Source organism: Dysidea avara, chromosome 11 (genome assembly GCF_963678975.1).
Source record: "Dysidea avara chromosome 11, odDysAvar1.4, whole genome shotgun sequence".
Classification (NCBI taxonomy): Eukaryota; Metazoa; Porifera; class Demospongiae; order Dictyoceratida; family Dysideidae; genus Dysidea; species Dysidea avara.
Genome location: NC_089282.1, coordinates 27,036,776 through 27,050,449, shown reverse-complemented (window position 1 = coordinate 27,050,449; position 13,674 = coordinate 27,036,776). Strand labels below are relative to the sequence as shown.

General features: G+C 39.5%; 4 protein-coding genes across 4 annotated transcripts; 2 read left to right on the top strand and 2 right to left on the bottom strand.

Moving 5' to 3' along the window:
• Window positions 1-547: 547 nt before the first annotated feature.
• Window positions 548-4,235, bottom strand: LOC136238096 (mirror-image polydactyly gene 1 protein-like). Its single transcript, XM_066028426.1, has 11 exons — window positions 4,058-4,235; window positions 3,854-4,006; window positions 3,719-3,797; window positions 1,896-2,001; window positions 1,695-1,845; window positions 1,612-1,651; window positions 1,436-1,567; window positions 1,298-1,390; window positions 1,156-1,250; window positions 894-1,103; window positions 548-846 (listed from the first exon to the last, which is right to left on the bottom strand). Exons 1-11 carry the CDS (start codon window positions 4,162-4,164, stop codon window positions 771-773), a joined length of 1,242 nt encoding a protein of 413 aa, XP_065884498.1. The 5' UTR covers window positions 4,165-4,235; the 3' UTR covers window positions 548-770.
• Window positions 4,227-8,962, bottom strand: LOC136238093 (tyrosine-protein phosphatase non-receptor type 21-like). Its single transcript, XM_066028422.1, has 22 exons — window positions 8,692-8,962; window positions 8,300-8,481; window positions 8,074-8,171; window positions 7,955-8,025; window positions 7,841-7,908; window positions 7,702-7,789; window positions 7,561-7,649; window positions 7,431-7,512; window positions 7,272-7,372; window positions 7,115-7,220; window positions 7,008-7,062; window positions 6,873-6,951; window positions 5,890-6,823; window positions 5,686-5,760; window positions 5,564-5,638; window positions 5,442-5,513; window positions 5,050-5,178; window positions 4,921-5,004; window positions 4,790-4,870; window positions 4,665-4,740; window positions 4,479-4,618; window positions 4,227-4,427 (listed from the first exon to the last, which is right to left on the bottom strand). The coding sequence occupies exons 1-22, from the start codon at window positions 8,860-8,862 to the stop codon at window positions 4,299-4,301; spliced, it is 2,985 nt and encodes a 994-aa protein (XP_065884494.1). The 5' UTR covers window positions 8,863-8,962; the 3' UTR covers window positions 4,227-4,298.
• A 100-nt stretch (window positions 8,963-9,062) lies between these two features.
• Window positions 9,063-9,458, top strand: LOC136237807 (late histone H2A.2.2-like). The gene has a single exon (XM_066028014.1). The coding sequence runs from the start codon at window positions 9,063-9,065 to the stop codon at window positions 9,456-9,458; it is 396 nt and encodes a 131-aa protein (XP_065884086.1).
• Window positions 9,459-9,576: 118 nt separating this feature from the next.
• On the top strand, window positions 9,577-13,354 carry LOC136238089 (alpha-(1,6)-fucosyltransferase-like). Its single transcript, XM_066028417.1, has 4 exons — window positions 9,577-10,710; window positions 10,757-10,939; window positions 11,818-11,968; window positions 13,005-13,354. The coding sequence occupies exons 1-4, from the start codon at window positions 9,620-9,622 to the stop codon at window positions 13,317-13,319; spliced, it is 1,740 nt and encodes a 579-aa protein (XP_065884489.1). The 5' UTR covers window positions 9,577-9,619; the 3' UTR covers window positions 13,320-13,354.
• Window positions 13,355-13,674: the final 320 nt, after the last annotated feature.

Sequence of the window (13,674 nt, the reverse complement as noted above, 5' to 3'; positions counted from 1 at the left end):
GATGTAGCAGTGGGTGTGTCTCACACATGCACACCCATTTTTCCTGTTTGGCCTACTCAGAGCGTTTCTGATCCTGTACAGTAGATCCTACCTGGCTCTCATCTTTCTGTACACTCGTTTATCTGAAATTGGTAGTGATTGTTCTATTAGAGTATTTCAGCAGGGCTTTGGTATAAATGTATGGGCTTCGGTTATCTGAACAATTCTACCTTTTAGTATAGTAGTTTAGTATAGTAGTTATAGTAGTTTAGTATAGTAGTTTAGTATAGTAGTAGTTTTATCCCAGATCTCCTCAGAGGTAGGGCAGACACAGCCACTATTAAGTGACTGCGCCCCCCACAGGGGAGCTACCTCCTCTGCTTTTCAACAGAGCAGTCTGGAGATTTTGAATCACTCACTTTATCAAGTCTGTACAATTCGCACAACAGCATGAAAGTCAAGCTACAACTACAAAAATGAATTATAACCTTATATGGGGTAAACAGACAGATTTTGAGACCATTCAGTGGGCTCATGGGTACCACATACTGTAACATGAGGAGATGTGTCAACCACATGTCTCTAATTCATTAACACTGAAATGCACGTGAGCCTACCATACAATAATTATACATGTTACACATACTTGTACGTATATGTCAGCTGTCATTACTGTAATGTGTGCTGTAACATAATGGGGTACAATAGCCAACCAGTTATCACCACTACAGATCTAGAGGAGCAAGGTGGTAGCTATCTCATTCTGCTGGAAGAATATAATACATGACATGCTATATATGAGTTGGAGTGGAGTCTGCACTTGAAGTTTGTACTTTCCTTCTTAGTACCATCACTATCCTGTCCAACCTGTTTAGCATACTTGTCAAACCTGTTAACTCAATTGCAAGGCTCACTTTTCACTTCTCTCCTGTTCAGTAAGCAGGTCTTGTGCTAACTGGTTTCTCTCTTGTATTGCTGTGTTCCTTTCTTTAATGGAGACATTCAAATGTGACTTCATCTCTGCAAGTTGATTGGTTGTTGAATCCATTTTTTTCTGGTAACGATCAACTTTTTCTTGATATTGTTTATGGATCTTTCCCTCTTGTGTCAACTGTCTTTGTAAGCTATCGTCATAACAACGTTAGCCCCAGTTGATGTTGATAATACCATACGTACCTGTATAAAATACGCATGTCTTCGTATTCAGATTCTAGCTCTTCTAGTTGACGGGATATTTTCTCTTTTTCATGGCTAACAGCTATCAGCTGATCCTAAGAAGGTCACAATACAACATGAACAACTACACCATCTTCCTTACCTGTAATGCTTTGTATTGTGCACTGTTTACTAACTTGTGCTCTACAGCAGTTAATTGTTGTTGTTTCTTCAACCGGTCAATCTCGGCCTGTAGCTATACACAAAGTTATCTGCTGGCCATATCATTATGATGAGTTACCTGAGCTGTGTTGTTGGGGAAATTGTGCAACTGTTGCCACTCTTGAATATGCTCCAGTAATGCCTGTCCCTTTTGTTCAACCTGTTCAGCACCTTTAGCTTCCCCCAGGTCATGGAGTAATGATGGTAACAACTATTGCACACATGTTTAGTAAGGACACCATACATGGACAATACCTTCTCAACATTTTGACTAACATCACTACCAGGCTTGCCCCTGTGATAATATCATAATTGTCAAATGTTATAAAGTTGAGTACCTGTTTAATTCTGCTCTCTCTTTCTGTAGTTGTTTTTCAAGAGCATTTAATCTTTTAGTTGCTAACAATTTCTCCTCTTCAATAGTTTTAACCTTGAACGTGACAGCTTTGTCACGATCCTTCTGAGCAGAATATAACTTCTCTATTAGAGCTATACAATATGGCAGAGCTGACCACACAGTTAGTAACTTGTCAACTTACAAGCATTTTGTGTAGCAGTTTTAGTTGCTGCAGTATTTTCCAACCTTAATTGTGCCATTCTTAATGCTTGCAACTCAGCTTCGGCTTTTGCAAGTCTCTTTGATAACTACAAGAAAACAAAAACATGACAACTGACTACAGAGACCAGTATATAGGTGAAATGTGGAGCAAGACAATGTTATACACTTGCCCTCATATGCCCATAGTATTGATATCACTAGTTCATACTGTATACACTACCATTCCTCCCATTCTGTATGTGGTATATGATACTGCAGTAGAAGGACAGAAGTAACAGCGACTGCTATTCTGGTGAAACCCTGTTATATAAGGAAACCTCAGAATGAATGACTTTGAAATTAACACGTCAGTAAATTTGGTAGGTGTTTATTAAATTTCATCAATCTGTAGGTGTTCAGTTAGCACTATCAAAGCTTCTCAGCAATTACCCAACATTAAGTCACAGGATACCATACAATTACAAATTCTTGAGGGGCTTAAAGTTTTACCTGTGTGCAAAATTTTCATACCACTCAAGTGATATTATTTTACTCTGTGGGATTAATTCTAAATGTAACTTTTTTTTGCTGATCAACAAAGTTCAGGATATTAGCAGTTTTATTTTCTAGGATCACGACCCTCTCTGGTTGGTAACATATTCATGGTAGCTATTGTACTGAACACTTGTATGGTGTAAACTACAGCACTAATATCCTTACTATAATATTGACCTGAGACCATTGTACCTGTAGTAGCTGTCAGGCTTCACTCAGGATCATATTCCAAGCAGCCATTACATGCAATTTATTAGTATCCAATATTTCTATAGTTTCAGCAAGAGGTAATAATGGTGGGTGTTATTAACTCAGTTTTGGATTTCACATTAAAAGTGTCAAACTGCATGTTATAATAACTTTGAATTTAGGTCACACAAAGTTAACTCAGTGATGATTATTAGTGTCATAGGTTTTTATTTAAAACAACTCACAAAACAACTCACAAAACAACTCACATGACTCACAATGTACTTTTCTTAGTTACTTTAATAACTACATGTTATCAGCCATCAATGGTAAAACAGCAAGAATGAAGGGCTAAAATTGCTGCTCAGGTCAAGCAATCAGTTCAGTGGTAAGCGGAACTTGTTTTTGATTGGATAACACCTAGTCTAGTGAGGACCACTCCCTAGAACTTGTGAAGGGGCAGGTAGTGCATGACCTGTCAGTCTAGCTGTTGGTCTAGCCTGTCACCTGTGATTGTTGGAGTGGAAGACTGACAGGTACACATAGACACCAGCCACTACTGGTTTTGTATCCTCTATTAGGATTCTTTGTGAATGGTACTGTGGTAGCAGAAAATTTGGTGGGAAAATAATTATATTAGAGTGATGTGATTGCTGAAGTTCTCAAATATCCAGTCCATGCACAAATGATCAGCATGGGCTTCTGTGAGCAAGAGGAACCATCTAATACATGAAGGCTCAAGTGATAGGTTAGTTGTGTGGGTTTACTGGTCTGGCTTCCCTTGGATTTTCCCATATTTTTGATCTCTTTAGCTAGCTGGTTATTTGGTGGTTTTAAATTTGACGATTTCATTGAAAATCCACCAACTGCCAAACTTAATTTCCTATTAGTGTCAAAACTGCTGCTTATAATTATGATATAAAGAAAACATCCTGCTACCACCACATGGATATCACATCACATTAAATTATACATTAGAATGATCTGACTCAGACCACATCAAAATTTTATAGGTCAGTAATAGCAAAACTGCACAAGACTGCATGTGACATGAAGCTAGCAACTTAGACACCGGCTAACCTGTGCATTTCTTGACTCGGCTGCTTGTAGGTCAGCGTTCTCTGCTGGTGACTTACCATCCACACATTGATGTTGTGTCCTACATGTACAGCAGCAGCAGCTAGCCTAGCTAACAATATTATATAATGGCCTTACAGTGACAATGGTCTCTGCTGTTTCTTCAGTAAATTGTTCTCTTCAATCAGCTGGTGTACTTCAGTTTGTATTTGATGTACGTCCTTCGCTACTTCATTTCTTTCTTCTTCAACAATTTTGTTTTGAGCAATCCTTTGGCGGATTTCTGTTTGCCTGAGGAACAAATACACCACGTCACGCCCACCTAGCTAGGTCCGCCCCTACCTTTCCTCTAGCTGTCTTTTAAGATCCTCCGTTGCGAGCGAGGATTGCTCGATGGCTTTCCTCAGTGATTGGTGCAGCTCTTCTACATCAACGTTAATTGTTTCCATTATTTATTATTTTACGCCCCAGTGTTAAGGGGCTTGACCACGAATGTAAATTACACCGGAAGTATAAATAATAATTTCGCGATTTATTAAAATTTATCACCATGGCAATAAAAAGTGTTACAAAGTGATATGCGTTAAATTAATCTTGACGACTGTATGTAGCGTAGCAACGCCATGTACACAAATTTATATTGCATGGGAGTCTGTACCAGTACCATTCTCTGCTGCCGCAACTCCTTCAGACAATTGGGTATGTCAATGAACTGTAACAAACAAAATATTTCATATTGTTATTTTAATCAGTGTAGGGTTACCTCTCCAATATCTATTTTATCTATTAACATTTCAGTCAGTGCTACAACACCAGACCGACCCACCCCAGCACTACAGTGTACGACTATTGGGGAGGATGAATCAAACCTCTTCCTTAGTGATCTCAACTCATTGACAAATCCTGTTAGGATAAGAACTAAACAACAACACAAGTGATGTCATCATACCAATGAAGGGTTGAGGATCATCAGGAATGCCATGATCTGGCCATTCTGTATAATGTAGTTGTATTACTTCCCTCTCCTACACACATGATCAATATGTTGATATATGGGGTATTGTTTATACTCACTTTACTACTGGGGATATGTTTGACTACTAAGCCTCTTGTTGTCACACATCCAGACACTACAAACTGACTGGTCACTCGATACTGTCATCATAACAATAATAATATGAAGTTATGGCTAACAATGATCATACCTGGTCAAATTGTACGTGATTAGGACCATCAGATGGTCTGTCATCGGCAGGGAAATATTGGTGACACTTAGCATGACCATTCTCCTGTTATTGTGACTATGAGTAATGACAACATGACACACAACACACCATAATGTTAGATGTCATGACGACAACGTGTACATCATTTTCCCAGATCATCTGCCAGAAGTCAGTAGAAGTGTGGGGTAGTGGGCCTTGAGCTACGATGAACTTCTTTGTCACTCCACCCACAGTGTACTACAAGTGGAATAGTTGTAATTATTATAACTACAGGACACCATTATATCCCAACTAGGGACTGGGTGAGAAGGCTAAATACAGGCATTTGAAATCACAAACAAACTTTGGTCCTCCAGCAAGTTGACCGATTAGGTTCCACATACAATAGTACTTCAAAACTCCCCTGAATTAAGGCCACTTAACATGGGACACTGTTAACATTCCCCAGTGACTAGAGGGGTCTTAGAGGGGTTCACATACTACACAACACAGTTCCTCACATTAACATGATTGGCATTGATGTAGTCATTGCCTGTTAAGTTGTTATTAGGATTCAGTCTTACTCTGGTGTCCTACAGAACATGTATAGACAAGGTGTACCCCCACATCAGTGATGTAATACCTCATATGGTAAGATGTCCTTGTATCTGTTCTTGATGACATTGTCTGATAGTTTACTAGAAGAATAAGTGGCTCCCTACAATATAGTAACAATGATACAATGAAGAACATGGACCAGCTTACTATTTTCCTTTTTGCAATGTGTCCATACTCCTCAAACACTTCGTTGCTGTTAATCTTCTGCTCCAGTAATTCTCCCTGTGACAACACCAACACTTAATAACATTAGCTACATGTACACACAATAGCCTAGCTGGCATTGTGCAAGTGTTGTTAGTAGTCCACTTATAATAAATGGCCTCTGTCATAATACAGTACATTACTAACTTTAATGGGTTCTGCTGCTGGTGGAGGTGATAGTCCACCATTGTCCATACCACTGCTGAATTGTCTACTCTTTGGGCTCTTTTTTGATGAAGAACTTGATGACTTCTTTCTTGACTTTTTGGTGACTACTGGTTTAGCAGCAGTCAACTCCACAACTTGATCAAGATCATCATCATCATCAGAGTCATCAAGGTATTTCTCAAGATCATTGATGTCTGATACTGAGCTTGATACAGTGGACACAGTTTCCCTAGGGGCGACCCCTGATACTGAGGGACCATCAGTGGTCACAATACTCGGAGAGAACACTGGTGGCAGGTCATTGGAAGTTGTTGATGCTTGTCGAGGCTTCACAGCTGCCCCATTACCCAGACTGGCTAAACTTGATTTAGTTGTGTCTATCTCCATATTACTCTGGCCTGTTCTGACCGTGTCACTACTAGAATGTAGGTCACGTGGCTTGTATTTTGACATCTTTGGAGAGCTATTGTTATCATTGACTGAGTCATCAATAATGGCAGGTTTAGGCCCAAGGTCGGCCATCACTTGGTGATATTTCTCTGTAGTGATCGGTAACTTCTTCATATCTCTGCTAGTCTTACTGGAATCCCGACGGATCACAGATATAAGTGGAATTTTATCAGTTAACTTTTTGCTTGATTCTCTTCTCACTACAGCACTGCCTCCCTTGGTCTCCTCTTTATTATCAGCTAATATCTTATTGGACTCTCTCCTTACTACACTAGTATCCTTATTAGTGACCTCTTCATTGTCGTCTAATTGTTCTGTAGGCCCATCTATGTGACCATTAGCAGCTGTGGCATGACCGTTGGATAGTTTCAGTCGACGTGATGAACCTCTCTCTGGAGATTGTCTGATCTGAGGCTGAGCCTCTGCCTCTATTTCAACATCAATTGTAATGTCCTTGGGAGAGCTGTAAATATCACGATGATGTAACAATACCACAATCACACACAACATACATGAGATCAGTGTTAGTGTTAGGAGGAGGGCTCTTGCTATGAGCACTTTCTGCAGTCGATGGTAGTCTATAATGTGACCCTACAATAAGAGGTGGTCACTAGTTACAGGTATATAGTGAAGGCATAGTTACTCACGAGGATATGGAGAATCAGTAGTTAATAAGATCTCTCTTCTTGGAGTACTAATAATCTACACAGCACACACAATGACTAGATGGTGGTTATAATTGATAACCACTCACTGATGCATTCCCTAGTGAAGTCCTACTAAAGCCCCTAGAGTAAGGATCAGTGATGTGTTTGGTGCCAGTCTGATCAATGGAATGAGATAGTGATGTAGACCTACCACTACAAGTACATATTAACACGTGTAAAGTGTTTACAGTTAACATTCCATACCCTAATCCATGTGGCTTCTTGCTTTTTGGTGGAGGAGGATGATAAAAGCAATGTTGTTCAATCATCATCCGTAACAAGTATTTAGCTGATGGACGATCACGCTGTATTCAATAGTAACATCGCAATATACAATATACAATACACCATATTGGTCCTCACCATTCTGAACATGACAGTCTCTGTAGCAGTTTCTATGCCAAAGTTCTTGTCCTTTGCTTTCATACTGTACACATCTGGCCACCTAACAATATTGTAATGTGGCACAGCAAACGTGTTTAGTGTAGCTTACTTGAAGAATATTGTTGGTTGTCCATTAGAGTGTTTTACAAATATACCGATAAAACAAGCACCGATCTTCAAGGGGGCTCCAACCCCATCCTATAACACCATCAAATACACTACCCCTCATTATAAGATGTTAATAACTCACCAATGCATCGTAAGACTCATGGCCATAATCTGGTAGTTGTTGTACTATCCTAATATACATTAGCTCTGAGGCACTAGCTGACATTCCACTGTACAATACAGTCCATTAACCATGTCTATGATGTTAATACTTTACATACCTGTGGCGTTGATATAACTTTACTGTCCTATCTATTAAATTCTTAATGGTTCCAGAAGAACTGATGCTCTACAAGGAGACCAATAGATATCATGTGACAACCTCAACTATGTACCGGTGGTAAGATCTGGTACTCATCAATATAACTCTGTACTTGTTCATCATTCTCATAGTCTCCTAGTTCAGCTACAGGGAGATACATAATGACCTGGTACACGGAAAAGGGTTGCTCACCTTGGAGAGCATATGATGCTATCTTCACCGCTACATCTCCAACACATGGGAGCATACCTCCCAGGACCAAGTGCTTCAGTTGCAGAAAGTAGAGGTAACTGAAAGTGTAAGAAAGGAAGGATGAATTCCACAGAAAAGCCTACACAATAAAGCCACACAAGTGGCAATGAAGCCATTTGTTTGCCAGTAAGCACCTAGAGTGTTGGTATGAGCTATGAATACTTACAGGGTCATCTCATCCTGCAGCTTTGACACGCTCGTTACATAGAACTGCACACGGAAACTTAGTTCAGCATTCCTAGCTCCTCCAAGAGCATACTTTTCTAGCTGTTTCTTAAGGCCAGTGTTCCTGTCCACCCACCTGGGGCAGTCATATTTGCTCTGGTATTGTAGGCCAAAGAATCGGACCTGAAACATAATGAGCTCATAAAGTGGAGGTATGTCTTAAGGAAACACTACAACTAGTATTCAATGTGCGGGTGTAGACCTCCTACAAGTGACCAAATTGATATCAAAGGCATCAAGACATAACACTTCCTAGCTGCCAAACACGTACTATATGCTACAGCCGCTAATACTATCGTTCCGTTAATACACACTTTATGTAAACGCTCATACCTCTTGTAAGTCCATGTCCAGGGTTTGTGCTACCTTCTCCAAACAATCATTTCCCGTCACGATCGGCTGTAGATTAAACTCAGTCGAAGTACCGTCCAGTAAGTTTATTCGTATAACAAAGGAATTCTTGGCCACGTTATACTGGTGGCTTTTCTTAAAAGGATTTAACATTTCGTTCCTACGGCGCTCACACACCTGACTCAATCAACTTGGGAGTGTAAACCAAGGAAGACGTAGGGGCGTAGTTATAAACACATAGCAACCTAGTTACATAGCAGAGTCACGTGCCTATCCGGGCTTCTGCTGTGGGCCGGAAACATTACAACACGTGCACTAAAATTATAACAGGTTGCGCTTGTTTCTATAGCGGCATGTCTTCTGGAAGAGGAAAGCTCGCCAAAGGCTCTTCTAAGGTGAGGTCTCGCTCTGCTAGAGCAGGCCTGCAATTCCCTGTTGGAAGAATTCACCGCCAGCTAAGAAGTGGCAATTATGCTGAGAGGATTGGAGGGGCAGCCCCAGTCTACTTGGGGGCAGTCATGGAGTACCTAGCTGCTGAAATATTAGAACTGGCGGGGAATGCTGCTCGGGACAACAAGAAAATGAGGATTACTCCACGTCACTTACAACTGGCCATCAGAAATGATGAGGAACTAAACAAACTATTGTGTAATGTGACCATTGCTGAAGGAGGGGTCATGCCTAACATACAGGCCAGTTTGTTGCCTAAGAAATATTATCATGACAAGAGTGAAAGCCAGGAAGTTTGATATATTAATGAAAAATCTCTACAATTCAAAACTCATTTTTCACAGTAATTTTGTAAGAAGAAAATTCAGGTGTTGTCATTTTCTCTGTCCATTACTTTTATAATTACTATTGTAATTAATAATTCTGTAATTACTTGTGGTAATTATATAAATATTCCAAGATGGTACTAAGACTAGGTTCGTTAAAGAAGAGCAGATTTATCGTCCTCGGTATTCTAATATGTGTGGTAGTTCTAATACACTTGGAGATGCAGTTAGCAAGTATAATAAAAACTAGCGAAGAAGATGCTAAAAAGTTAAGTGACCTTGAGGGGAGGGTGGACGAAGCAAAAAGATTTAATTTAAAAACAGAAGAAATGATCAGCATAAGGGAATTAAAGAATAAAGACGAGCGGAACTTGAACGAGCCAGTTAATAGCGAGCATTTATTAGAACGTAGACAACTTTCACTCGACCATCAAACTCAATTAGCAAGCCATACTGAAACTACTGGCAACGTGACAGCCTTACAGGAAATGTTCAAGCAGAGGTTTATGGCGAGAAATGGAGTAAAGGAATTGTGGTGGCATCTTCGTGCTCGGCTAAAAGCCATGAAACAGTCAGGTAGTTGCTCAACTGATATTGATAAATTGTTAGAAGATATTGGCCACCAAGAGAAGACCATTATTGCAGACCTGGATCACTTAGAACAACATCCTAGTATTGCTGCATGGAAAAAACAAGCCTCCATTGATTTAGCAAACTTGGTTCAGAAACGATTCCGTTACTTGCAAAATCCTGAAGACTGCAAGAAAGCAAGAAAGTTGATTTGTGATTTGACCAAGCCTTGTGGATATGGCTGTCAGATTCATCATGTTGGTTATTGCTTTGTGCTAGCTTATGCCACACAGCGCACACTGATCTTGGAGTCTCACTCATGGCAGTATGCTGATAACAAGGGCTGGGACAGTGTGTTTATGCCTCTCAGTGACACTTGTAAGGTAGCTAATACACATGGTGAGAGGTGGTCGGGAAGCACTGAAAATGTTTTGGAAGTGAAAGTACCAATAGTGGAAATGTTGGGTCCTAGACCACCCCAAATGCCAATGGCATTTCCTAAGGACTTGGCTGAGAAACTGCTTGCATTTCATGGCTTCCCGTTTGTGTGGTGGGCTGGACAGATCTTCAGATACTTGTTAAGACCTAACAAAGAATTAGCTGATTATATTAATCAGAAGAGAAAGGAGATAGGATTCAAGAGGCCGATTGTTGGGTACAAAATTGTTTGCTGTTATCAATGTAATTATATAGTGTTGTAGCATACATGTCAGACGGACGGATAAGGTTGGTACGGAGGCAGCATTTCATGGTATAGATGAATACATGGCACACGTCAATGAGTGGTACAACCAACGTGCCATCACCTCTGGCTTGGAGGTTGATAAGAGGAGAGTATTCCTGGCCACTGATGATCCTCAGTTGCTAGAAGAAGCTAAGAGGAAGTGAGTGTCACAGTTTAATTGTTGCTACAGTAAATGCTACACCTTAACAATTATGGCACCCAAGAATATACTTGTGGCTGGAGTTATAGCATTGTGAATTCTTGATTATAGCTTCTTAAAACTTGAAGGACATCCACTAATATTGTTCACACTAGTATACACAACCTGTGTGTTTCATAAGTTAGTGGTGGGTAGGAATATACCTTCCTAGTTGAACAGCTTATGTATCTCAGCAAAAATCTGTCATTAAAAAATCCTGCATTGACATGAATTTAAATCAGTGAATCATTTCTAACAATTCTAAAATTCTTAAGCTGGAGCAGCTAATTTCATTGCAGCTAACATCATTGCAAAGAGTTTCAAATTACAAACATAGTCGGTTGGCTTGCCAAGCTAGCTAGGTGTAGCTTGAAATCAATTAGATTCTGCTTGTAGCTAGATTATCACAGACGTACCTTCCTTTGACATAAACATTTTGCTTCTGCTAGTAAACTGTACGTGTTAATAAATTTTGGCATTTTACAAGATGACAAAAAATAATATTATGTTGTGTCAAACTTTTTAAAGACCAGTATTTCATCATTGCAATTTATGCTGCTCTTGAGTAGTGGCCACTCTCGAATAATAGCCACACCTTCAATTAGTAGCCACATCATATTGGCAAATGTTCATGTTAGCAAACATTCTCAAATCACTAATTGTTTCACTATAATTGTCACCCACTTACTCTGACACATTTTAACCATCGTGAATGGAGATTTGTGATTTGAATGGAGATTTGTGATTTGTACACCTCACAATTATTTATGTTTACAGAATTACAATAGTATTCTAATCGTTAAACTATCACTGCTGTCACAGAATGTGTGTATTTCCAGGTATTCTAATTACCAGTTTGTCAGCGATAATAAGATTTCTCAGTCAGCTGGAACTGGCACAAGATATTCACTCAATTCACTTTTTGGTGTCATCTTTGACATCCAGATCCTTGCAGAAACGGACTTTTTGGTGTGTACCTTCTCATCACAGGTAATGCTATAACCTTATTAAGAGTTGGTTGAGTGAGTGCAGAAGAACTGGTGAATCTGTCACAGCAAAATTGGTTTAAGAAAAATGGTCTAACTGGGTCATTACTGGCAACCATATTATTCTATTTCGTCTCCTGAAAATGATCCCAGCTGAACACTAAAAATAGTCAGCAAGACTGAATTGGTCAGGGTATTATCCTGATCACGACTAGCCACCTGTTTATTTATGCCAAAATAATTTGGCACTGAATAGGTGACTGACTTACCACTATACAACTCATTTGTGGTGACATTCTATTCAACTTTCAACTAATGTTCTCCATGCCAGCACCTCAGCCACATTACAACTTGTGTATCATGTGCAATGTAATGTTTAAATGTGAGAAGTACTGAATAGTTGGTGTACACAATACAGTGAGATATTAGTTAAGGTTATTGTCCATGTTCACACTTTGCTAGAATGTTAGTGGAACAGCAGCATACAATGTCCCACTTGTTCAACCTTAAATCTTAGAGCCACAGCTCACAGACGCACTGCTCATAGTCCACAGATAAAATCTCTCTCAACCCATGGTGTGCATAGCTACTGGTGATGATATCGGTTATTAATTGTTTGGCTGCTTGACTGCTCTATTAGAATATTTATCTTAGCAGGTAATATCACTCCAGCTATGTACCTTGCAGTTGGTTGCCTCTATCCACTACATAAACCCTTAGCTAGGTGGTGAATAGTGAAGCCCTATCCGTGTCTTATTATGCTAAACCTTGTCAACCTGGTAATATATCCAATTTTGGTTGGCTAGGCCAAGTTTGGTTTCTAAAATTGATCTTGCGTGTACCAATATTGATCAACTAAAATTGGCCCAGCAAGACTCTACTTTATCCCAGACATTATTTGTTACAACTTGTCTGTGTGGGTGGTATGTGTAGTACAGTGGATAAGTCACCATTTGTACACTCTCACCTCCAGGCTATAGTGTGGGATGGTGGATAATGATGTGATTGGTGTCAGTAGTTATATCCCATTGTCTTTACAGGTTTGTCGGTTAGCATATGAGTTGATGCAACCTTATCATGTTGATGCTTCTCAATACTTCCACTCACTGGATGATGTGTATTACTATGGTGGAATGCAGGGACATCATGTCAGAGCTATCTACCCTCATCTTCCACAGAAGAATAGTGAACTAGATCTGATGGTAGGGGATACCATATCAATAGCTGGTAATGAGAAGGATGGTACTAGTAAGGGTAGACTACATCGGACTGGTAAATATGGAGAATATTTGTCTTATAAAACTGAAGAAGTGTTTCGTATAGAGGACTTCCCCTCCTATAAAGAAGTTGTATAACTTAATTATTTTGTATAATGAAAATTTTATATTAAGTTGTGTATGTTGGGACATAGATAGTGTATACTATCTATGGTTGGGACTGTGTTTTAGCAGGTATACTTAATAATTTTTATATGGCGCTTCACTTAGCATGCCTAAATATTTCGAGGGGGAAAATTTCGCGGTTTTAGGTGTTATCAGCGAAAATCTTACCCTTGAAATATTTAGACATCCTTATAATTATTTTGGGAGTGTTTGTAAATCTGCGAAAATTTTATTTTTAGCAATATTGCTCAATCTCGAAAAATCTGCCCCTCGAAATATTTAGGCTCAGCATGAACAGTAAACATACCGTATAGCCTAAATATTCCGA

What these genes read in the sequence shown, in the direction of transcription:
- LOC136238096 (XM_066028426.1), bottom strand. Translation starts at nt 4,164, where the DNA reads ATGGAAACAATTAACGTTGATGTAGAAGAGCTGCACCAATCACTGAGG. An exon ending in TCCCCAACAACACAGCTCAG is followed by an intron (nt 1,391 to 1,435) that starts GTAACTCATCAT and finishes CTTTGTGTATAG; the next exon opens with CTACAGGCCGAGATTGACCG. An exon ending in GACATGCGTATTTTATACAG is followed by an intron (nt 1,104 to 1,155) that starts GTACGTATGGTA and finishes TTATGACGATAG; the next exon opens with CTTACAAAGACAGTTGACAC.
- LOC136238093 (XM_066028422.1), bottom strand. Translation starts at nt 8,862, where the DNA reads ATGTTAAATCCTTTTAAGAAAAGCCACCAGTATAACGTGGCCAAGAAT. An exon ending in AACATATCCCCAGTAGTAAA is followed by an intron (nt 4,741 to 4,789) that starts GTGAGTATAAAC and finishes TCATGTGTGTAG; the next exon opens with GAGAGGGAAGTAATACAACT. An exon ending in TGATCCTCAACCCTTCATTG is followed by an intron (nt 4,619 to 4,664) that starts GTATGATGACAT and finishes TTATCCTAACAG; the next exon opens with GATTTGTCAATGAGTTGAGA.
- LOC136237807 (XM_066028014.1), top strand. Translation starts at nt 9,063, where the DNA reads ATGTCTTCTGGAAGAGGAAAGCTCGCCAAAGGCTCTTCTAAGGTGAGG.
- LOC136238089 (XM_066028417.1), top strand. Translation starts at nt 9,620, where the DNA reads ATGGTACTAAGACTAGGTTCGTTAAAGAAGAGCAGATTTATCGTCCTC. An exon ending in TTCAAGAGGCCGATTGTTGG is followed by an intron (nt 10,711 to 10,756) that starts GTACAAAATTGT and finishes ATAGTGTTGTAG; the next exon opens with CATACATGTCAGACGGACGG. An exon ending in CTAGAAGAAGCTAAGAGGAA is followed by an intron (nt 10,940 to 11,817) that starts GTGAGTGTCACA and finishes GTGTATTTCCAG; the next exon opens with GTATTCTAATTACCAGTTTG.